Below are 25,111 nucleotides of genomic sequence, written 5' to 3' on the forward strand. Positions count from 1 at the left end.
ACACATATATTGGATAACTACAGTCTTCCAGAAACAAACATTTATCAACACACACACACACTCGCTAATAAAATCTATAGTAAATGTACAGTTGAGTATCCTTCAAGGTATCTTTCTTAAAATCTGTATGTAAACAGAATTTTTCTAATCAAATCACTTTTTACATGTTTTGTTAATAAAAGGATATCAATTTATAAAGTAAAATTTTACTTTTTAAAAATATGAATTATTACTCATCTGTTTGGTAAATTGGTATTATTGGGTAGTCAATTTTGTTAAAATAGGCATATATTTTATTAAATCAGGGACGTAGCAACACATGGGATCATTTATTCTGACTGTGTACATATGTAATTTACATCTTAAAAATATACAAAAAGAAAAGTAGTTTCATCACTTCTGATTGAGAATGAGTTCTAAATAACAATTTTCTAACATCTAAATTATTTTACCATCTTCTTCACTTAAGGTTGGGAGAAAAACTCTGTTTTTAGAGAAATCTTTTAAAAATATTTCCAATTTGTACCTTGAAAGATTATCAATTCGGAGTCCATATTTTGTCTCCGTCTCCTTCTTTCCCACCGTAACTCTGAATTCTTTATCTACCAGCAGGACGAAGGCAATAGCACCACTGTCTGGTTTCATATATAGTAAAAAGGAATCTTTTACTATCAACCACCTGTAAGAAGGAAATAAGTATTTTTAAAGTTGTACTGAATTACTGAAACAAAAAGAACAAATTATTATGACACATCTGAAGTAAACACTCTAGCAGACAGTAAACATAATTTTATTTTTTACACAAGGGATCTATTTTTTAAAAAATATGAAAACACTATAAAACAAAAAACAATAAAAAATCTTCCTATTATGTTTTTTTGAGAAGTACTGGCACCAAGCAATTCAAAACAATTCATTAGCTCTTTAAACACTAATGGCAAATCCTGGAAGAATGCTCCTGATATGGGCAGGCAGCGCTAATAGGATGCAAAGCAGGCGCCATAGTTGTTCGAAAAGTGGAATGGGTTGGTGTTTGCTAAAATAAACCACCATAAAAGAGGCCAATGAGGGGCTTCCCTGGTGGCGCAGTGTGGTTGAGAGTCCGCCTGCCGATGCAGGGGATACGGGTTTGTGCCCTGGTCCAGGAAGATCCCACATGCCGCGGAGCGGCTGGGTCCGTGAGCCATGGCCGCTGAGCCTGCGCGTCCGGAGTCTGTGCTCCGCAACGGGAGAGGCCACAACAGTGAGAGGTCCGTGTACCGCAAAAAAAAAAAAAAAAAAAAAAAAAGAGGCCAGTGAGTCTCTGAATAAGTAAAATCCCCCTTTCAAAAAAATCCAGTAAGCATCCAATAATCTACATATTGTTCATTTCAAATTATTGGTGGCTTTAAGGACCATTAATAAATGATGCTCAGTGGAACATGGTCTCTCAAAAGTATATCTGCATTCAATCCAATATCTATTTAAGAGCCTCATGATGCAAAAGTACAGTGATAAACTGGGAGTTTGGGCAGAGGTAGAAACAACACAAAGATAAATCAGACATGTTCTCAAAGGAGCTTATTAGGCTAGTGGGGCACGATGACAATTCTAGGCTGAATGGATAGGTACTAGAGGAAAAAAGCGAAAAGTGATGTGTGTAAGGAGGAGGGAGTCCTTAGTTCTCACTAAGAGAATGAGCTAGTGGCATTCTCCCAAAGAGCTAGCGTCTGAGGGAGGCCAGGAGGAAGCCCATCACATAGAGCCCAAAGGGTTCAAGGTGTACATCCCATATGGAGGGAAGTTAGCAAAGGCTCTAACGTGTGGGAATGCTGCCTGTATTGGAAGAAAGTTTGGGGAGGCTGGGGTTTCAGGAGGTGTAGTATGAGAAAATGGACAGTGAAGGTAGGTGGGGTGGGCGTGGGGAACAGGCAAAGGCCACTTTGAGGAGGGTCTGAAGGCCATGCGAAGGAGGATGACTTTACATCATGGAACCAGTTTTTTCTAAACTTGCCTGATCATCAGAATCTCTTGAGATGCTCGTTAAAAAAACGGTAGATTCCTAGGCCCTACCACAGATCCATTAAAAAGGCCGGACAATCTGTGTTTCTAAAAAAACATCCAGATGGGGCTTCCCTGGTGGCGCAGTGGTTGGGAGTCCGCCTGCCGATGCAGGGGACACGGGTTCGTGCCCCGGTCCAGGAAGACCCCACATGCCGTAGAGCAGCTGGGCCCGTGAGCCATGGCCGCCGAGCTTGCGCGTCCAGAGCCTGTGCTCTGCGACGGGAGAGGCCACAACAGTGAGAGGCCCGCGTACCACAAAAAAACCAAACCAAACCAAAACAAAACAAAACACCCAGATGCCTTTTAAACAAGGGAATCCTCCTGCCCTGGCAAGGCAATGGGACAATAAATCATGGGAACTATATTTTAGAAAGAAAGGTCTTAAGGATAAAGAAGGATGTCCTGTAGCAGGTTAGCAAGCTGCTGTAGTAATAGAGAACAGTGCTTCTCACCACTTCACTGTGAATATGCATCACCAGGGGATCCTGTTAAAATGCAGATTCTGATTCGGTAGGCCTGGGGCGGGGCCTGAGATTCTGCATTCTAACAAGACTCGAAGGGGATGCTGAGGTTAGGACCTCACCTTGCGTAGTCAGGACGCAGATGATAGGCGTGACACTGACAGTGGCAAGAGCGAGAGAAAGGGTGGGACTGATTTGAAGTGAAAACAAATGGCAACTTTGTCAAGCTGCACCTAACATCATATCCACCTGAGACTGTATAGTGATCAAATGAATCAGTCGATAACTAAATAAAGTAACAATGGGAGTATTATATCACACACTAGGCAACGTAAAGCACATTATGAAATAGGTAAGGCCAGACACCTGAACATTAATTAACTAATACTGTAAACGTAACATGTGTACTCAGCATTTAAAAGAAATGTATAACAAATCATTACTGAAATTGCTAACCACATTACATTTTAGTGGCTCTCTAATTTGCGATTTAATGTAGACAGATCTACATTGATTTCCACATGGTTTCATTTAATTCATTTGTTTTTTAATATATAGGCTGTCTCCTTTCCAATAAAACGGCATGGGATGGATTCAGGATAACACAGTAAAGGACATACATGTGCTATGGTTAATAAAAGGAAAAATATCAACGTCACAGAAAGCAAATACCTAACCACAACACTAATATAATTATGGTGATGGCATGCCAGTGTGGGTTTGAGCTTCCTGGTTTTTCCTTCTTTTTTTATAAATTTATTTATTTATTTTTGGCTGCGTTGGGTCCTTGTTGCTGCGCGCAGGCTTTCTCTAGTCACGGCGAACAGGGGCCATTCTTTGTTGCGGTGCATGGGCATCTCATTGCGGTGGCTTCTCTTGTTGCAGAGCATGGGCTCTAGGTGCGCAGGCTTCCGCAGTTGTGGCTCGCGGGCTATAGAGTGCAGGCTCAGTAGTTGTGGTACATGGGCTTAGTTGTTCTACGGCATGTGGGATCTTCCCGGACCAGGGCTCGAACCCATGTCCCTGCACTGGCAGGTGGATTCTTAACCACTGTGCCACCAGGGAAGTCCCTTCCTGGTTTTTCTTATCAAATGAATAAATTAAGGAAATAAAGAGGTCGCCCACCAAAAAACTAAATTCCAAAGGAAGTTTCTCACTTGGAACCTAATAAGGCAATTGAACAATATTAATGGATAACATTCTCAATAATTTTCAGCAAATGCAGAAATTTATGTTTTATGAGAATTCTCATAACTCTGCTCAATATAAATGCCAAGGCCATGATATCACATGGTAACTCAGGCATTCTGATGGGGCTGAGTTATGAGTCCAGACATGTAGCTGCCTGTTGATAAAGAGTTGGTCAAGGGTAAAAGAGAGTAGCTGGATCACATATCTGATAAAGGTCCTTCTTTAGCTACAGTCCCTTGTCCCAGCTTGACTTTCAATGCAAGATGGAGAGCAGACAGCAGGGCACAGGCCCAGAGCACCGGTGTGCTATATTGCTGATGGGGAAGGAGCCACAGGCTTTGAAAACCACAGCTGGCAGGTTTGTCACACTGAGAAAGGAAGTCCAAGATGTGGCAGCCTGGAAATACAGAACAGTTTAGTAGTGACTGCTGGATTTTGAAAGTTGAAGGCCAAAGACAATGGTTTCCCTTTTGACAATGATGAGTTGCTCTCTACAACAGTCATTAGATATAAGGTGAATTGATGCCTGGCCTTTATTTAAAGCTCTTCTTAATTATGCCATTCATTAAACCTCTTCTGGTCTCTGCCCTTTCTCTCTTTGTCAACAGATGTTTTTCTTTAACAGGAGAATATGCATCAAGAAAGGAATCCATCAAGCAGCCTTCAGGGGGTCAGTCCCTGCTGCTCAGGGACTAAGCATCTGCCTTGAAGTCAGCCTCCCTGGGCTCCAATTCTGGTTTTGCCACTTGTGCACTTGTGTGAACTTGGGTAACTGAGCCTGAGGTCTAAATCCATAAAATGAGGACAACAATAATGCCCAGCTCATAAGTGTCTGTGAGGAATCACTGAGATGATTCATGGACATTGCTTAACACAATGCCTGGCACCAATATACATGAGCTTTTATGAGTACTCTTGTTCTAAACAACGTGAGATTATGGTCTGTTCTAACAAGATGTGACCACCTGTGCTACTACTTGCCGTGTCATTAAGATACAGAGAGACCCACATGAGCCAGACATCACCTTCTCAGCCTCGTCTCCTCCCCTTCACTCCCACCACGGTGGTCGCACTGGTCCTGAGACTTGCTAAACTTGTTCTTTGGGCTTCCACGTTTGCTATTCCTCACCCAGAAATTATTTCTTCCAGATCCTCCCATGGGCAGTCCCTTCCTATCCATCAACCTTTGGTTTAAACATTCCTCCACAGGGAGGCTTTCCCGGGCTCCCATCCCACCCACTACTCCATCCTGTTTAGCTTCTTCATAGCCCTTATCACTATCTGGAACTATTTATGTCTGCTTGTTTATTGTCTCTCCTCCACTAGAAGATGAGAGCCTTGAGAGCAGGGAATGTGTGTCACGTCCACTGGTATCTTCCCAGGGCCGAGAGCAAGTCTTCAGGCAAAGCATTCCTTTTGCCTAAATAATGGCTGTACAAATGGGCCCCAGAGAGTAAATGAAATCATTTAGACACTGTCACTGTCTAAAAATTGTAATTCTTGGTATAGCACACAGTTCAGTAAAGTAAATGCTAAATGTGTTAAAAACTATTTATCTCTTTCTTTTAAGACATTATTTGAGATAAGAAACATCATCTAGTCCATCAATAGGATGTGCTGTTTAAGTAGATGTTTTAAATTGTGGGAAGAAATGTTTGCTGTGTTTGCCATTTTTTTTTCTTTCTACTTGTGCCTGAGACAAGGTCACTAAGAGACTTGACTGAAAGTTTGATTGCCTTGTTTGCCTTATAGCAATTTGTCAATATAGAATATATAAAGCAATCAGAATGGTTTCTTATGGATACAAAAATAACAAAGAGAGTTATGACCGAGTGTTGCCCTTAAAAGTAAACTCCCGTTTAGACACCAATAGCCTTCTAGTGTGGGAAATTTTCAAAACAAATTTTGTCAGCTATATCTTATCATCTTTATTTGGTACTGACATTTTATACCCCACAAATGTGACTCAGGAAATACTTATTCATATGGAACCAAGGCTTCAAGCTTCATGGAAAGATTTACACAATTTAAAATGATGACACATTTCATTCCTGGGAGGATCGTATCTTTTTAGATTGTCCTGGTTGAAGTCTGATATAATCCAGACTTTAAAAGTCGGGGAGGTGTATTTCCTTCATATAACAAAGTCCTCCCCCCCATCTTTTCGGGCTGCCCCTTCTCATAGAGGTTAAACTCAAACATCAGTTTCTTGGCTCCCAGAGCTAAAGTTGCCATCTGAAGTCCTCAAGTCCCTCATTATCCCATTGCCTTCTTTTTCTTCAAAGCTCTGATCACCACTTGCGTTGACGTCATTCACATTGCTTGTCAGCTTCTCCTGCCTGCGTTCCCCTCCAATAGAGCTCTGTGAGGGCAGGGACCTCGTCTTGTTCACCACTGTTCTCACAGTGGCTAGAATACAGCCTGGCAAACATTAGGCACTCAATAAATGACAAAAGGGACCAGATCAAGGCTTCCATTTCTTTTCTTTTCTTTTCTTTTTTGCGGTACACGGGCCTCTCACTGTTGTGGCCTCTCCCGTTGTGGAGCACAGGCTCCGGACGCGCAGGCTCCGCGGCCATGGCTCACGGGCCCAGCCGCTCCGCGGCATGTGGGATCTTCCCGGACTGGGGCACGAACCCGTGTCCCCTGTATTGGCAGGCAGACTCTCAACCACTGCGCCACCAGGGAAGCCCAAGGCTTCCATTTCTTGAGTAGATGTCTTAGGTTGGGTTGCTCCATAAGTCAACTCTGAGACAAGGATGTAAGTGAAAGAAGTTTGTAAAGGGACTTATTAGGGAGCTTAATAGGAAGCACAGGAAGGGAAGGACGGGAAGGAAGAGCAGGAAGGGAGCCATCAAGGATGTGTTTTCACACACTTTACTGTGGGCAATTGGGCTGCATATCTGCTGGGGAACTCCAGGAGACTGTACAGAGCTTGCTGCAGAATCACCCCACCCGAGGGGTGAAAGGGCTGGACTCCCTCCAGCTCTTGGCTGAGGGCTGTTCCTGGGGGCTGCGAATGCTTCCAGCCTGCTCTGTTCAGAGCAAGACTTCAGTCAAAGTCTTGCAGTCTGAAATCCATACTTGGCACTCAGCAGCAACCTTAGGCAAAGTTGGTGACTGAGGAGGAGTAGGCAGGAGGAGTCTGTACCAGGGCCCCAGTGGGCTGGGAAGTTCTGTCTCCCAGAGAGGCATGATGTGGGGCAGGAAGCAAGGGCAGAAGCAGGCTGGCTTATACTCTGTTCCTCTCCCGGCTTGGCATTTGGTGTTCCCCTAGGTTCTGTACAATTGGGGGTGGGAGAGGGTGGGAAGATACTTCAAGTGGGAGTCTCTGAATTCCCTGTGATGTTACTTATACCCCAAGTTTCCCTATATAAATTACAGAAGTTTATTTGAAAGCAAATATTTTCTAGTCTATTGTTTCCCTGTTTATTCTAGTAAAAACATTTTTTGTAACACAGAAATTTTCCGTTTTCTCTAGCCAAATCTCTTGATCTTTTCCTTCTATCCTTTCAAAACCCAGAAAATAAGAGCTCAACTTAATGGTATTTTTTGCTGGCAGTGTATCTGAAATAAAGGTAGATTTAAAGGTGGATTCTAGTTTTAAGTTCGTGTATTTTTAACCCACACATAGCTCAATTTCATTTTTACACATGAGTTCATAAATCTTTTTCAAGGTTAGAGAAATAACATATAGTTCTTAATATTTTTCACAATTCCAGTAAATTATTATTGGAAAAAATAGCTATCGTCTATTATGCTCAAAACATTGTGATAAATGCTTTGAGGAACAGATAAGAATCAGATAAGAATACTGCTCCACAAGGAGTCTTTAGTCGGACAGGACATAGGTCTACATCACACTTACTATAATATACATTCTCACAGATATAACTAAAATTATCCCTGAACTCTGACCAGTTTTTATCTTTTTAGCTTATATTTTAATGTACAGCTACTCTGAATAATGCTGCTATGAACATTCACGTATAAGTTTTAATATAGACATATTTTTCCATTCTCTTTGGAAATAGCTAGGAGTGGATTTGCTGGGGCATATGGTAACTGTATGTTTAACATTTTGAGGAACTACCACACTGTTTTCCAAAGTGGGTGCATCATTTCACATGATGCACCAGCAATGTATGAGGGTTCCAATTTCTCTACATCCTTGTGAACACTTGCTATCGTCCATCTTTTTTTATCATAGCCATCCTAGTGGGTATGAAGTTGTATATCACTGTGGTTTTGATTTACATTACCCTAATGACTAGTGATGTTGAGCATATTTACTTGTGCTTATTGGCCACTATGTTCTTTGGCTGAGCAATTTTTTTTTTTTTTTTTTTTTTTTTTTTTTTTTTTTTTTGCTGTACGCGGGCCTCTCACTGTTGTGGCCTCTCCCATTGCGGAGCACAGGCTCCAGACGCGCAGGCTCAGCGGCCATGGCTCACGGGCCCAGCCGCTCCGCAGCATGTGGGATCTTCCTGGACCGGGGCACAAACCCATATCCCCTGCATAGGCAGGCAGACTCTCAACCACTGCGCCATCAGGGAAGACCAGGCTGAGCAATTTTTGAATTCTATGGCCCACTAGGTCTTTATGTATGTAATTGACACACTCTGCTTACAAGTCCAAGTTTGAGTAGAATGTTTAAATAGAGCTGAAACCTGGAACTTAATTTAAAATTTGCTCTGCCATGACTTTCAAAGATTTATCACTGAAAACTAGTATATAAAAACTCCCCAAGTACTCAGTTTATTAAAACAAACACAGAAAACTCTCAGGTCCTACCTTCTGGACCACCGGTAGCAGGCCCTTCCCTGACCACAGCAGTTCAAGCCTGGTATTCTGTGTCCACCGGATCTTTTCATTATCATACCTTCTCTGAAAGAGACATCAAGTTAACCCATCATCTTCAAGCTTCCAGCTCACACTTCGCTGATACAGCCTCACAACTTAGGACTAAATATACCGTTTCATTCTCCCGCGTCTTTCCTCCCCAGTTTTTCCTCTTTCACTGTCAAATAGCTCAATGCCATGTTTACTAGGCTGAGTACTCCAGCAGCTAATCTTTTAAAGTACTCTGGTCAGATGCAGGCCTGTTGGCACTGGGGGCAGCATAATTCTGTTACACACACTGCAGGACCTTAAGCATTCCAGCTTCTGGCTCTAAATGCTGAGCGTTCCCTCCAGTCACTGTGACAGCCTGAAAAAGACCCCACACGTTGCTAAATGCCTGCATGGGGAAGGTTCAGCTACTGTTGAGACCACTGGAGATGCTCCCCCACAGATTCCACAGATATATTTCTGCATCCCTTCACCTACAGTTCTGGTACAAAGCCAGGCCAAAGAAGCAGAGCAAAGCTATTATCGATGCTTTGGAAGAAAAAATATCCTGGTTTTGAAAGATGTGAAAAGAAAGAATAATAATAATGGCTAAACAAACAAAAATTAAAACAGCTGCTAACAATGCTCTTTACTACAAAAGTTAAGCTCTTCGTAATATCAGGCTCTCATATTATGAAGGAAAATAATCATTGAGTAAATTTCAATCCTGTTACTTGGCATACATTTTATACAGTATTATTTTTAGTATACGTGATTAAAAGAAGGGATCTTGTAATTTGATTTTTAAGGCAGTCTCCCATACATCATATTTGCTACCTCTGTTAAACACCCCTACTGTGGGGTTAGAGGAGGAGAGTGGAGCAGTTGACACCCTTGTTTAAAGTAGCAAGATACTCTGTTTTGTATGAATAGGTCCCTCAGTTGCTCTAACTCTGTTGGGAAGAAAAGCAGCTATCAGTGAAGCCAGGTGAGCTCTATCACCTTGGCAAATGTTAAAAAATCAACTGTTGATGCTCATCAACTCTTCACACTTCTCCTTAGAGATCCGACACTGGAACTTACATGCCCTTTGGTCCCAAATCATGGATGAAGGACAGCTGGCTTATATCAAGGAATTCTGTCTGAAAAGAGGCCAAAAATCCAAACTTTAGAAAGCAAAAAAAAGAGGGGGGGAAATTTATGCGTTCAGAAAGATATTATTAGGTACCTTCATGTATAAACACGTCTGGGGTACTCAACAGATGACACAGATCAATAACAATGGTATTGCCCTGAAAGAGTATATTTTAGAAGCATATACACAATTAATACAATCAAGAAAGTGATGTGCGCTCTAAGATGAAGAGACAAATGCTCAAAAAGTTCATGGAGAGATCTACCAATGGCAGTAGACCATGGCAATAACAGCCTTAACAGAAAATCAAAGACGACAAAGATACACTCCTGGCATTAGGAGGCAAAGGGGAGACCAGACATGGAAAACACTCCACATCAACCAAGTTCTATGGGAAGAACCATAACAGTTACATGGAAAAGTAGTTATAAAGTTATAGAGTTATAGGGAGAGGGTGACCACTTCCTAGATAATGTGACATCACAGAGGAAACGGCACTTGATCTGGGCTTGTAAATGGGATTAATAAAATGAAACATAACAGGGCTTCCCTGGTGGCGCGGTGGTTGGGGGCCCGCCTGCCAGTGCGGGGGGCGCAGGTTCGTGTCCCGGTCCGGGGCGGGGTGTCCCGCGTGCCGCGGTGCGGCTGGGCCCGTGGGCCGTGGCCGCTGGGCCTGCGCGTTCGGAGCCTGTGCTCCGTGGCGGGAGGGGCCGCGGCGGTGGGGGGCCCGCGTGCCGCAAAAAAAAATAATAATAAAATAAAATAAAAAAAGAAAATGAAACATAATTTTCCTTTGAAGTTTTGTATACGTGATTGGGACTCTCTAATATTAACCTTGTAAGAAAAATTACACACCTCTCAAAGCTGTCAGTACTTGTGAAGTCCAATTAAATGCTTAGTTTTCTTTCTTAGGGTTATTTGAAGAAGTCTTTGAAATTCAAAGGGATTTAAATATCTTTAAAAACCCCAAATCAAACATATCCTCACATAGTATTTTTTATAAGGATTTTGAAAGTCAAGGTCTTTACATTTTATTTCTTATATAAAACATGGTAATTCGGTACCATACATTTTTAAAATCTGATTTGTGGAACTGCTTTCTAATCAGAAAATATAGAAATACATAGGTTATTAGAAGTGATACCACAGACTTTAAGCCACAGAATCCAAAATGTCTCAAGATCCTAAGCCATAAGTTCTCATTTTATCTCTAAGGAGCAGAGAGAAAAATACTAACCCTAGTTTACACTGGCAGAAACTACTACAGAGGTGTAACTAAATTATGCAAAGTCAGAGACTAGTTGAATGGAAGAATAGGAAGTGAAAAGCAAACATCAGGGAAACCACTTATCTATTACCTGGATATTTTCTTATGCACATAGCTCTTATCAAATAGTTGACAACAGAAATATTCTTTGAACTAATTCAGAAATGATAACTTCAGAATATCATACCAAAATTGCTAAATGTATAGAATTTCATCTAAATAAAAAGGTACACATTAGCAATGCAGAAAATTTAAAGTTGTGTATTAAGATAAAATTTAAATTTATCCTAATGGTTTACTAAAGAGAAATTTGGAGGAAGAACTAGTCCTATTACATAGAAAAAAAATCTTTGGCAATAAATGTTCTAATACAGATTTATGGAATTGAAAAAAAATGTGGCAAAGCCAGTTTAGAAGCAATCCTAAATAATACAATTTGAAATATAATATTGTATTGTCCAAACTTCTCCATGCATCTTCAGGGATAAGAATTCCATTCTCCATTTGGGCAGGTGATTCTCAGGAATAAGAATTTAAAGATCAATTTAGCCTGATAATAATCCATAGGGCTTATTGATCTCTGAATACTGTACTAATCAATATCTTTTTTCTTTCCAATGGAACTCATGAAAGGCACATTTAAATGTTAGGGAAAGAGGGAAGCAAAGTGTTCCCATGCCAAAGGGACAAGCAACAAACCTGAGGGGTAATAACGGACCCTAGAAATTACTGGGGGCTCGCTTTACACTTATAAAATATAAGTTAATTATATGTGATTATATAAAAATAACTTTTAATATGTTTTTTGCAGACAGAAGTTTTAATATGTCTCACAATTATCAAAGGAGACACACAGATGCCAATCTAATTTCTCAAATATGAGACAGAGGCCTGCAAATCTAGTCTCTGGGACAAATTATAATTAGTGTGAGAGGAAAATAACGTTAGAAAATTAAGACAGATCAAATTGTATCCCATGCTTGAAGCATTTTGGAGAATTCCGCTGTTAGGGAGAATAATCTAAGTAGCCACCAAAAAAGAGGGATTCCCTGGCAGGACAGTGGTTAGGACTCAGTGCTTTCACTGCCGTGGCACCGGGTTCAATCCCTGGTCAGGGAACTAAGATCCTGCAAGCTGCGCAGTGCGGCAAAAAATAAAATAAAATAAAAAATAAGAAGTAACATATATTCAGTCAGTTTAAACCAGGTTTTCTCTTCCAAAGGAAATGTTTAGAAGACACTCTGGAATATCTAAATACAATATGGCTCAACTTTTAAAAGATTTTTATAATTGGAAAAGAAATTAAAATGAACATTTTGAAAAAATGTAAACATTTTAAAATCAACATTAGACTCCAAAATATAGAAAGGCACGCAGAAAAAGAAGACTAAACTCAGCAAGTACCGTTCAAGGGCCAAAAGAAATATTAAAGCCAAGTCACAGGCAGGCAGGAAAGTAAAACAAATGGAAAATTATTGCATGCTGGTACTAGCACGCATTTAAATAATTCTCTATCAAAGAAAACAGCATGTCTGATTTCAGAGAATATGACAGGAAGCAGCATTTTTAGTAATAATAGAAGTAATATCCTTATTCGTTATGTTCTTTCAAAGATGCACATTCCTGAGTCCTAGAAAGGAAGAAATCCTTCCCATCAGCCTTCTCTTGACGTTCTCTGGTTGGATCCAAATTGCTGGTTTCCCTGAGAAAACTCTTCTCCAGGATTATGAAACCACAGAAGGTCCTTTAAGTCAATGGAACATCACAGTGCAAGTTGCTGCAGCAGGTGGGCTGTGGCCCGGCCCCAGGTCATTTGTGTGTAAAGAGGACCAGCTAGGTGCATGCCCAGCATCCATTAACACATAGGCAGGCAGCAATAGGGCAGCGAGGCACCAAAAAACTCCCAAGAGTCAAGGCACTCTTGCTTCCTCTCCTAAATACAGTAGGCTTCCCTCTTTCTGTTCATGTGTGCATGCCATTCTCTAAACTAGAGGCCGAATCATAACTGCAGCTACTCTGAAGTTCTGCACACGTACCATACACACATATTCAACCTCCACAGCAATACGGTGTATACATACACAGGCACAGAATATAATAATGCAGTGTCCTCTCAGTTATCTGAACCTTTGGATAATTGAAGGCTAACCCTTTAACACCACCACCACGCCCCTACCCCTGCCCCAGGCCTCAAGGGCCTCTAAGAAGGCAGAGCTCATTGTTTTCTGATGCCTTCTGTAAAGCCCACTTCCTCCTGCTTGCCAGCCACGTGCCTCCCAAACTTAAGTCTCTGCAGCTGCTTCCAAGCCTCACCACCTCTCTTCTCTTTTCTCTGAATTCTCTAGAGGTTTTTCTCTCCTTAGGTTTTCCCATGCTTCTCACTTACACGTGAAAAGACAAGCCTTTTACAGGCTCGCAGGCCAATCAGATGGCAATCACAGTATGCTCTGTATAATCTTTGGGTATTCCACTCTGCTCAACTGTTTTCATCACCTACTACTCAATGTTTTTTCTTCAGCATTAGAAACGCTTTTCGGCATTATTCTGGAAGCCTGAGGAGAGAAGGAGGTTGATTTCTAGATAATCTAGCCTGTAGTAGCATTTCAAGTTCATTTAAATCTGTTCTTATAGACATATTAATTAAGTTATATTTGATATTTAAAAATCAGCATCCTCATATACTGGATCCTTGCTGACAAATCAATTTTGGATTCATTTCATTTAGTTTAACCCAAGGAATAATGCAGAAGTGAATACAAGCACTTGTGTTAATAAAATGATCTAAAATTTAGCTTTACAGTTTTATAAATTATTTCAAAATTTAAATCACTGAATAGTACTTACTGTTGCATGGTAGTTTCTATACATGGGCATTTTTAGTAATTTTGTCAAGTAATCCTCTAGTTGTTTCTGTAATGCAAATATTTTACATTAGAGATATCATCATACTTAGGGGAAAATGTAAACAGTGACAAATGACATGACTGTTCCATCTTAACTTCTGTAACTTATTTAATTATTTATTAATGTTTTCATTGGACAAGGAACCCTGAATACATCCCTCTCAGAACATAAAAGTTTCAGATTACAAAACAGAACTGACATTTATGTGTTAATTTTCTGGTAAAAAGTGAATTAATCTTCTGCCCTATGCAGCACCAGATCACTGAATCAGTGTGGGCAGAAGTGTCCCCCATCCTGAGGTTTCTGTTCTACTGTTGTATGTGTCTGTACTTTGTCCTACTCTTCTGAGACTCTAACTGTCCCATCTATAGTTTGGGAATGATACTTACATATATTTAGAACAAGCCACTACAAATTCTTTTTTTATTTTTACTTATTTATTTTAATTGAAGTATAGTCGATTCACAATACTGTGTTAGTTTCAGGTGTACAGCAAAGTGATTCAGTTATACATACATACATACATATCTATTTTTCTCAGATTCTTTTCCCTTATAGGTTATTATAAAATATTGAATATAGTTCCCTGTGCTATACAGTAGGTTTTTGTTGGTTATCTATTTTATATATAGTAGTGTGTATATGTTAATATACAAACTCTTAATTTATCCCTCCCCCCACTTTTCCCCTTGGTAACCATAAATTTGTTTTCTATGTCTGTGAGTCTATTTCTGTTTTGTATATAAGTTCATCTGAATCTTTTTTTTAGATTCCACATATAAGCAATATTATATGATATTTTTCTTTCTCTGGCTTACTTTGCTTATTATGATATCTCTAAGTCCATCCATGTTGTTTCAAATGGCATTATTTCATTCTTTTCTTAAGGCTGAGTAATATTCCATAGTATGTATATAACACATCTTTATCCATTCATCTGTCGATGGACATTTAGGTTGCTTCCATGTCTTAGCTATTGTAAATAATGCTGCAATGAACACTGGGGTGCATGTATCTTTTCTAATTATGGTTTTCTCTTGTTATATGCCCAGGAGTGGGATTGCAGGGTCATATGGTAGCTCTATTTTTAGATTTTTTAAGGAACCTCCGTATTGCCCATAGTGCCCATAGAAGCCACTACAAATTCTGAAGCAAATATATGGAAATAGATTATTTTAAAAGAGTAGATCTCGGGGCTTCCCTGGTGGCGCAGTGGTTGAGAGTCTGCCTGCCAATGCAGGGGACACGGGTTTGTGCCCTGGTCTGGGAAGATCCCACATGCTGCGTAGCGGCTGGGCTCGTGAGCCATGGCTGCTAAGCCTGCGCATCCGGAGCCTGTGCTCCGCAACGGAAGAGGCCACAGCAGTGAGAGGCCCGCGTACCACAAAAAAAAAAAAAAAAAAAGAGTAGATCTCAAAGCCCTCAATGATGAGCTCAATCCTGCCTCACAATGAACCCAAAAAGGTTTCTGAGGGGTAGGCAGCTTCCACATAAAGTCACTCCTGACATAGAACACTCTTCCCCTTCTGGGAAAATGCAACCTCCCCAGGGCCAGAGTGGCTCGGGGAAGAAGGGTTACCTAACTAGTTCCAGAAAAACTAAACCAGCCTGGGTGATAGATCAGCAGGTGAGAGAAGTTGCAACCAGGCCCACCTCACCCCTCAGTAGACGCCGTGTTTCTATAGCGCTGCAGAAGTATGTTCAGAACAACAGAAGAGCAAAAGGACTCACCCTTCTACCAAAGAACTGTTCTTCTTGGATCATGTTTTCAGATGAACGGGGCAAACTTGGCATCTCTCGAGGCTCTTCTTTGACATTCTGTCTTCTAAATGTGTGTCTAAGACACAGAGACACACAAACACAGACACACACACACACACACACACACAATGCAAACATTTATTAGATTATTCTTTAAACCATGACTGTCATAGCATCTTTCAGGAGATAGCTTATTTTTAGAAGAGCCTATTTGATAAAAAAATATCCACCAACAATGGACTAATTAACCAATAACATGAATAAAATATTCTTTCAATCCAACTTGTATACTGGGACAACTTTATAATTAATTCTGGGACAGTTACCTTCTGGTGGGAATGGGGATTCGGATAAAGGCTTTGTACTTGAGCAGCTCTCTGTGAAGTTCTTGGAAGTGCTTGAACTTCCTCTTAACTTGCCATTTAAATTCCCCATGTGTTAATTCAATAGTGTAAAGATTGATGCTTGGTACCTATAGTGATAAATAAAAATGGTTGATAGTTTAGATAACAACAAAAATTCCAAAATCTCTCAATGAACAATAGCTAAGTAATAAGTAACATGGATGTACCTTTAAATACAGCCTACTTATTCTGTGTAAGTACTGAAGCAAATGGTTTTCCAAAACGACTGATGACAGAAGTAACATGCTCTTAAATATTCATCTTACGATATACATAGGACAAACTCTTGAGTCACACCAAAGGCAAACCCCCACCAGTCCTATTGTTTCACATACACAGACACACACACACACACCCTTGAAACAAGAAACCAGGTAAAAGAGACAATGAGTGAAAGCCCTAATCAGCCATCGGGGGATTGTCCAAAAGTACAAGCAGTGAACAGACAACGGAGGGGGTGAGAGGGAAGCTGGAGGAAATGACTTCCACTGTCATTCTTATCCCACTTCAGCTCTTCACAAAAGACACGAATGCCCTCTCCTTCTGAAAAGCCTTGCAAGGTCCATCCTCGTCTATAACGTCTCCCTGTCCTGGAGCAACACCAGTGACTAGGAAGGTACAGGATGATTAGAGGGAAAAAAGCAAAAGATCTTCCTACACACAAAATATTTCCCCAACTACTTAACTAGAATGAATTTCCACTTAAAATTTTTAGAATATTTCTTACTAAAACACAAATATATCTTAGTGACTAGTGAATTATTTCAATCAGAAGAGCTAACAGACCTGGGGGATACAAGCTTTGATTTTGTGGAAACTGTCAGGAGATGGAGGGATATTTATAAAGCACAGGAGATTGTGGAGAAATTCCCATGGTGTGTGGAGGATAGGGGAGGGTAGTGGACACTGGACCACCTAGAGGGCACTGGCCCCTGATGGGAGATTGAGGAGCCACAGGTATTGATAAATGTTGGGGGTGAAAGAAAGTAAATGTCTCCTACTTTACTAGCTTATCCAGGCTTTGGTGTCAGCAACCCCACGGGTGATTCCTGGGCTGCTGCCAATCATTATTATTATTTATTTATTATTATTATTATTTTTTGCAGTACGCGGGCCTCTCACTGTTGTGGCCTCTCCCGTTGCGGAACACAGGCTCCGGATGCGCAGGCTCAGCGGCCATGGCTCACGGGCCCAGCCGCTCCGTGGCATGTGGGATCTTCCCGGACCGGGGCACGAACCCGTGTCCCCTGCATTGGCAGGTGGACTCTCAACCAGTGCACCACCAGGGAAGCCCTGCCAATCATTACTGATGTTTGGTATAGTTTGCAAACTTCTAAAGCATGGACCACGCTGTGTAGATGTAGTATATAAAAATGAGCACGAGAATCAATGTAACTTGTGCTCTTAAGCCTGGAATCCAAACATATCGCTAGTAAATATTCAAATCCAGCTCTTGCTTTGCCTCTATTTGGGATCCATGACAGTTACTATAACCAGAAGTCGAAAAAACCCAGTTCTGGGGTCTAATATTATATGCCGTCTTTCACCTTGGCCAACATTACAGGCATCATCCTGCATCACGTTTCACAGAGAAGGGTGCAGGAGAACTCAGAGTGGCCAGAAACTCTGCATTCAAGTGAAAACTGCTCAGTTTAAGACAAGCCAAATAAATAAGAAAAATTATACAAGTTAAACAAGCTGCCCCATATCCTAGGATTATATTCCCAATCTAAGAAAACTGAATACTTAAAAAACATTGTAAGTGCCAAGTTTTATCCTTCACACATAAACCCAGAATTTTGGACACTAAACTTCTTAGCAATTCTAAGGCAGTGTGGGGCAATGGAAACAGCCTGTCCCATCCTTTTTCAAGATTTTAAAGGCCTGAAACACTGTAGTGCAGCCTACCAGCTATGAAGCCTTAGCCAAGCATCACTTCTGTCATATAATATCCCAGCAGAATTACTGGAATTTTTTGGAACTGGAATAGTGTGAGAACTTTTAATAAAGGGACTGCCCATGAAGGTGTGATAAGAGTAAGGAAACCACAACGTGAGGACAGTTACCTGGGACTCAGGAAGTCATCCCCAGTTCCAAAGGGACAAGAGGAAGACCAGGTGCTGGAGTAGGAAGGAGAGAGCCATGTAAAGAGGCTGCCTTGTGGGGAGGATGCCTTTGGTCAAGGGACACAGCCAGCCCACGGTGGCCCCAGTCTGGGCTCTCCACTACCTGAACCTGCCAGAAGACAAAGGCAAGGAAGCCTTGCGGGGACAGAGCACAGGGTGGAGAAGGGTGGGAGGAGGAGTGGGAGGGGCAAGTGGGAGATCTGCTGGGGAGGCGGGGGGGCAACATATGCTCCTCAGGGTTGTCATGAGAGTGAAAAGAGAAAGGCCTAACCATGAGCCGGCACATAGAATGCATTCAATCATTAGAAAAGTGTCATTTTTATTTACCTGGAATCACATTCAAACTGCATGAATTTAGTTCATATTTCTTAGTAAACTAAACACTAAGTAGGATAAGGAAGCTGCTTAGCTTTCCTACACAGACTAAGATTTAAAACAGAACTTGAAATTAATATAATATTGTAAATCAACTATACTTTAAAAATTAGGATCCAAAGGAGAAATCTTAATATATATTAAAAAAGAACAGAACTAAACTCACTTGACTAACAGAAGAGTATGAGCAGAGAAGTCCCTGGTTTGGTGGCTTAAATATTTATCTTTATAAATAACATTAGCAGATACCTAGTAATAATAATAATACATAGTATTATACAGTATATACTTGTATAATACAATACATATAATATTCTTATATTATACTATGTATTATTATTATTAAATCCTCATAACAAACCTAAAAGGTGTGTCCTATGATACCTATTATTCAGATGAGGAAATTGAGAAACAGAGAGTTTAAGTAAATGGCTGAGGGTCACAATGCAAAGACAGGAATTAAAACCATGTGGTCTGGCTCTGGAGTCTGTGCATTTAACCTCCACATGTTATCACCTCTCAATCTAAATGCTGGTAGGCGAAATAAGAAGGCAAAGGTCATTTTAGAGACATTTCTCGGTAGGTTATGTTCAGTGGTGTATCAGGGAGATATGGACCCAACTCATAGGAAGAGCCTGAAGGAAAGCTGAATACCGAGGTGGCTGTAAACTAGGAGTTGGGATATGCACAGGTAGGTCAGGACGAGCGCAAGGCAAAATCATCAGGAAGCAGGCAGCACGTGCCACCCTCCAGAGCCTGCCCCTGGCAGAAAGATTATTCTACACTTCCCCCGAGGCAGGAGCCAATGGCTGCCTTACTCTGCCAGGGCCAGAGCTTAACCCGAACGGACAAAGGCCACCAGCCTGCATCAATGTTCTCTACCCTCAGACTTGACAAGTGTGAAATCCAGTCAGTAACAGAGCAAACGCAGCTACCCTAACAGCTTCTCCTAGTCCAATCCCTTTCAAAAGAATGCAGGTTTGCTTGATGAAAACTCTACTCCCGATGCCTTTCCAGAGCTTAATGAGAAAACGTGAGTGAAGCTTAAGGGATGGTGTTAGAAACAAGTCAGAAGGGCAGACTATGCCAGCAGAATTCTCTCAGCAGCACTTCTGGGCAATGGCACTGGCCAGTGCAGCCTCCTGGCTTTGTTTCTTTCAAGAGCCAGGTAGTATCATTATTTTCTTGCTGAACAAGCATTAGGCAAGCTAAACTTTTCCTTGGCTTATATCTGGCATTCTAGGTGGAAGAGCAATGCCTCATGAGTCCACACTGAACAGAAAACTGGGGAGAGAGGAGGACTAGGAGAGGCACTTCACAATTTATTAAACTTATAATCTGCCTTAAGTGACTTTTTAAAAAGGCATTTTCCAGAATGGGGAAACAGATGTATAAGAATAAGGACTAAATGAGAAGGATGCAAAAACTTGAGAGGTGATGAGCACTCAGAAGTGATAAACAAAAACACAAACCGAAAGTTAAAAGCATAGTCATAGCTAGGAGGAAGGAAAATGCAAGGCAATGTGTTAAATCGTATATACTGACGAATACAAGTTGAGTCCATAAATGCTCTGACCCTTTTTGTAGATGTTAAGCGCTCCACTTCCAGAACTTGAACTTTTATTGGACAGCCGGAGAGATACGTCTGTGTATTAGGCTCCTTAAATCCTTGAGTCTTATAAATAGCAGAGAAAGGGATATACACTAAAAAATAAATAAGTAAACAAAGTTATTGCAAGAATACAATATTAGCATAACTGGCCTTTTACAGGCATCTTTTTTAAGAATCATAACATGCTACAACAAGAAAACAGCTAATGAAAATGAGCTCAGTGTTGTGACATCAGCAAGGATGATCAATCATCTATCTGCTGGTTATTTCAAATCTGTGCTCTGCCAAGCAACCCTGATAAACTCTCTTCTCCTCGCTCAGACCATCAGTCTTTACCTTCCTGTATCCTGGGATCGCTGGGAGACACATCGTAGTCCACCTCCTCTCCCTCAAAGTGGAGCTCCCGCGTGTCCAGATTTTCTATCAAATTACTCATGTCAGCAGCAATTTTCTGCAGTGCAGAGGTATTTACTCTTGGCTCATCTTTCAGTGACATGTTGGCTTAAGACAGGGTGAAAGCAAAGGAAAGAAGAAAAGGGTTACTAGACTTATTATTTTGGTCAAATAGAAAAAAGAACGAAATAATGCCATTTGCAGCGACATGGATGGACCTAGAGATTGTCATACTGAGTGAAGTAAGTCAGACAGAGAAAGACAAACACATGATATTGCTTATATGTGGAATCTAAAAAAATGGTACAAATGAACTTATTTACAAAACAGAAATAGAGTCACAGATGTAGGAAACAAACTTATGGCTACCAAGGGGGAAAAGGGGAGGGAAGGGATAAATTGGGAGACTGGGATTGACGTATACACACTACTATGTATAAAATAGATAACTAATAAGGACCTACTGTATAGCACAGGGAACTCTACTCAATACTCTGTAATGACCTATATGGGAATAGAATCTAAAAAAGAGTGGCTATATGTATATGTATAACTGATTTTCTAAACACCTGAAACTAACACAGCATTGTAAATCAACTATACTCCAATAGAGATTAATTTTTTTTAAAACCCAAAAACCCTATTTTACTATTTAAATCCAGGCTTAGGTATAGCCTAAGGAAACAAGTCAACTAGCTCTATGTGAGCCCCAGTTACCTCAAACAACCTTTTAATTTATTTTCCAGTTTAACATTTAAAGGATTCCTAGCTTGTAAATTAAATTGGAATGAGATACTTACTTGTAACTCAAGTAAGAAAACAAGCAAGAAAAAGACACACCACATTGACTAAATGCCAATATTATCTTTCATCCGATTTTATTAACTTGGGTAAGTGAGGAGAGACTCAAGGTAGATGGGTTTGGGAATCGTTATCCAGAGAAAAGGAATTGATTCTTGACTCTTACAAATACATGGAAAGAAAGAATACCAGCTAAAATAAGCAACTTCGAATATTTTCTACAGAAAATTTAGGGTATTTTACAATAATTTCAAGATGCAGATTTAAAAAGTATTTTTATGTAGCATAACCTTTCTACATTTCCCCTATAGGTGATATCCCCAGCAAAGCGTATACTATCTTTTTGAGATATGAGATTTGGCCATGACTGTACATGAGTTATAGTGACGTACCTGTCCTGGAAGGTAACCAATTAGTATACCTATTCTGAAAGATACCAGAAGTGCAAGAACTACACTTCTCTCCTTTTTTAGGAAAACTGGTTCTATTTCATTCTGACATTTAATAACACAGGTCATTACACATCAGAACCCAGGAAAGAGGAGTCCACAGAGATTTTATTTTTCATTTAAAATACCAAGATTTAAGCCTTGAATGCTGTCACTGGAGTTGGCTGAAAAATCGGTACAGGCTGAACTAATCTCTCCGTTAAAACCAGACCCAAAAATGTGAGGGCTTCCATACCAGTAATTCCTCCACGTACGTTCATTTATTACTGCAAATCACAAACATTTACAGAGCATCCACCACCTACTCACTGTGAGATGGAATGAGTATGTAAAGACACTGGTTCCCGTGATTAAGGAGTGCCTGATGTAGGTGATGGAGATAAGCTACATGACCCCAAATTCATCCCTGGCCTCCTCCACGGTCTTGGCCTTCCTGAGAATGGCATGTGTTGAGCAGAAGACACTTAGCTGGGTTCTCTCCTACAGGTGCTATCAAGAAGCAGGGGTGGGCTGGTCTCTGCAAGAAATGCTAGGACAGAGTCTTGGGCAGACTTGGGGAGCCCTATTGTAACTCAACAAGTCTCTTAAACCTATACTAACATGTGTGGTAGAAAGAGAAATTGTATGGAAATACAAAGATCAGAGTAGAGGAGGGAGGTTCTGGTTTGGCCAGGCATGTAAAATCAGTATGTCTAACCTCTCTGTGAACTGTGTAGTCAATCACGTTTCCTCCCCCATGTTGGCTATAAGGAAGCTTGGAGCCAGATTTGTGGCCTCCTATTAGCAAACTATAGGACCAGCCTCGCCTATATCACTTCCCTTCAACTTTCTCTCCCACTTCTAATTCATTTTATAATAACAGTTAATGTGTACTGATTGCTTACTATCACCTGGCTTGGTGATAAACCTTTATATACCTTATCACATTTATTATCAATAATAAATCTATGAAGGTTTGTTATTTCCATTTTGAAGAAGACAGGGTTTGTCATCCCCTCTTTATAGATAAGGAAACTGAAGCATGGAGAGATCAGGTAATTTGATGAATACTTTGGACAATCTGTCCAAGGTCACATAACTAGTAAGTGATGGAGAAGGGATTTGAAACCAGGTCTCTCTGACCCAAAAGCTGATGTTCTTAACCATGGTCTTTATCTTCTGTATATTTTTTGTGGATATGTAAGTGCCCCTAGAATAGATGGAAGTTTTAGTAAAACCAGTGCCCTTGAGCAAGTTCCTTTAGAAGCTGACTCAAATGCAAAGAAAAAGAAATGAATTCTTCTGGCAGCTCAGCCGTTTAAACTCAGGGCTCTGGTTTCCTCCTCTATAAATTAAGGAGGCTGAGCCATTTCATCTCTAGGGTCCCTTTAACACTAAAACACTAAATGTAAATAAAAGATGCTATAAGTTGTTCAGCTTCCCCTTATAATGTAATCAAGTTAACCCTTCTCCTAACCCAAGAAATTAACTGAAGTAGTTTTTCATATGAATTCATATTCATGGATTCATTCTCATGGAGCCATTGTCATAATTAAAAGATTTATTTCCTTCCCTCTCAGTTCAACAAATACTTATTAGATGCCAACTATGAGCCAGGGTTTATTTAAAATACAAGGTAATGAAAAACTTAGAGGAAATGAAACAAGGAAAAACAAGTAAGAAATTACATCATATCATTGCTGCTTGTGAATTTGTCAAGACATTAGGTATTTTCCATTGATTAAACAGTCTAATGGCTAACTCAGTTGACTTTCTCAGCATAGCAAAGGAAAACAAGGGTTACTCCAAATGACTTTCCTTTTGGACTGAGTGTTAATGTTAAAAATGCATGTTGAATTTAAGATATACAGAGAACAGAGTAATTTATACGTTGCAAGCTAATTGGAATAAATAGTACAGAGTCATTGGATCAAGCTAAAAAAAAATCCTATTTCAGATCAGGAGAACAGAAGGATATAAATTTGTGAAAAGCTTAAGGAAGAGTGAGAAAAGAAAGAGAAAGGAATCCTCTTATCATTTATCCTCAAGTGTTTACTATGTGCTAAGCACCATTTGAGCTCAGTTATGTTATTTAGTACCCACAATGATCCTACTTGGTACTTATGATTATTGTGAATTATCTGCATTCAAAACTTTGATTATTTAGTTAAATAACTTGTCCAAGGTCACTCCAGTTGTGTCAGTGTTGAATTTATAAAGCAGATTTGTCTGGCTCTGAAATCTCATGGACTTGGTTATAGATGTTCGTAATTATTGATTTTATTTTGTGGGCTTGAATGTCTATAAATTGATCATTTATATGAAGTTGAAGTTCCATAACAATAGTTACTCTTTAATCATCACCCTTTGAAAGGATCCTACTGGCTCCACTGTCATTACAATTAAGGAAACAACATATCCTGACAGCATCCTAAACTTTATCTTAGCCTTTTATTTTTATGGTTCATAATATTTTATAAGGTTACATGGAATTTCAGTTGACTCAAAGGCTTTGCAGATTTGTTTATGCTTTTGTGAAGACCTTAACATTTTTATTAATGGGAAATGAACCAAATTATTTGTCCATCACTGCCTTCACTTGAGTGCATGGTTGCTTTGTGTTGACTTTTCATCCAACAAGTGTATTGCTGGTTTCATTCTTGAATATGAAGCTGTAAGGCCACCAACACTCTTATGTTGTCAAATCATAATTTATTAGTCCATGTTTTCTTTCATCTAAAATAATATATAATGGTCGGTGAGCAGCTGTCACGGTTACAGTCTATCTTAACCAGCAATGGGATAAGGCCTTTCAGTGTTTACACTTGAGATAGTGTAATTGATTTTGTTACCTCCTTATAAAATTATACTGCAAGATCATTATCTCTTTTGGTACCAAGTAGAGACGGTGCCCATGGAGCAATAACAGCAGCTGTGTTTTATTTCTATTTGCATCTGTATCCGGGAAGTAAATACGCTTTGTTTTTTTCTGGGGTTAAATACTAGAATTAAAATTCTCTGCAGGGAATATTTAATTACCTCCAGTTATTTACTGGTGAAATCAGAGAAATTTAGAATTTTCTTCTGATCTTAATTTTCAACATGATTGGGAAGCAGAACATCAAAGGAAGTAGATATTTTCCTTCCCAGATACATGCATAAACATTGCCTTAGCCAAATACAAGAATAATAATATCAACTATAACTATTAACATTAAAATAAATATTAGCATTAGCTAATATTTGCTGAATATGTACTATCTGCCAGGCACTATACAAAGAGATTAATCTCATGATCTCATTGACTCCTCACAACTACCTTAGGAGCTGGGTCTTATTGTTACCTCCATTTTCAAGATGAGAGGTTTAGAGAGCGTGGG

At 40.1% G+C, this 25,111-nt stretch overlaps 1 protein-coding gene across 3 annotated transcripts in view; it reads right to left on the minus strand.

Annotated features, from left to right (window-relative positions):
* PLD1 (phospholipase D1) overlaps positions 1–25,111 on the minus strand; it is a 201,175-nt gene that overhangs the window by 91,699 nt on the left and 84,365 nt on the right. For all 3 annotated transcript variants that reach the window (XM_060099136.1, XM_060099134.1, XM_060099135.1), the window contains exons 2-9: positions 20,446–20,610; positions 20,074–20,201; positions 15,919–16,064; positions 15,563–15,668; positions 13,772–13,837; positions 9,609–9,667; positions 8,490–8,582; positions 527–679 (exon numbers count right to left, since the gene is read on the minus strand). In XM_060099136.1, the coding sequence (XP_059955119.1) occupies positions 527–679; positions 8,490–8,582; positions 9,609–9,667; positions 13,772–13,837; positions 15,563–15,668; positions 15,919–16,064; positions 20,074–20,201; positions 20,446–20,605 (911 nt within the window). In that variant the 5' untranslated portion in view covers positions 20,606–20,610. The remainder of the gene's footprint in view (positions 1–526; positions 680–8,489; positions 8,583–9,608; positions 9,668–13,771; positions 13,838–15,562; positions 15,669–15,918; positions 16,065–20,073; positions 20,202–20,445; positions 20,611–25,111) is intronic.

This window comes from Mesoplodon densirostris, chromosome 5, assembly GCF_025265405.1.
Source record: "Mesoplodon densirostris isolate mMesDen1 chromosome 5, mMesDen1 primary haplotype, whole genome shotgun sequence".
NCBI lineage: Eukaryota > Metazoa > Chordata > Mammalia > Artiodactyla > Ziphiidae > Mesoplodon > Mesoplodon densirostris.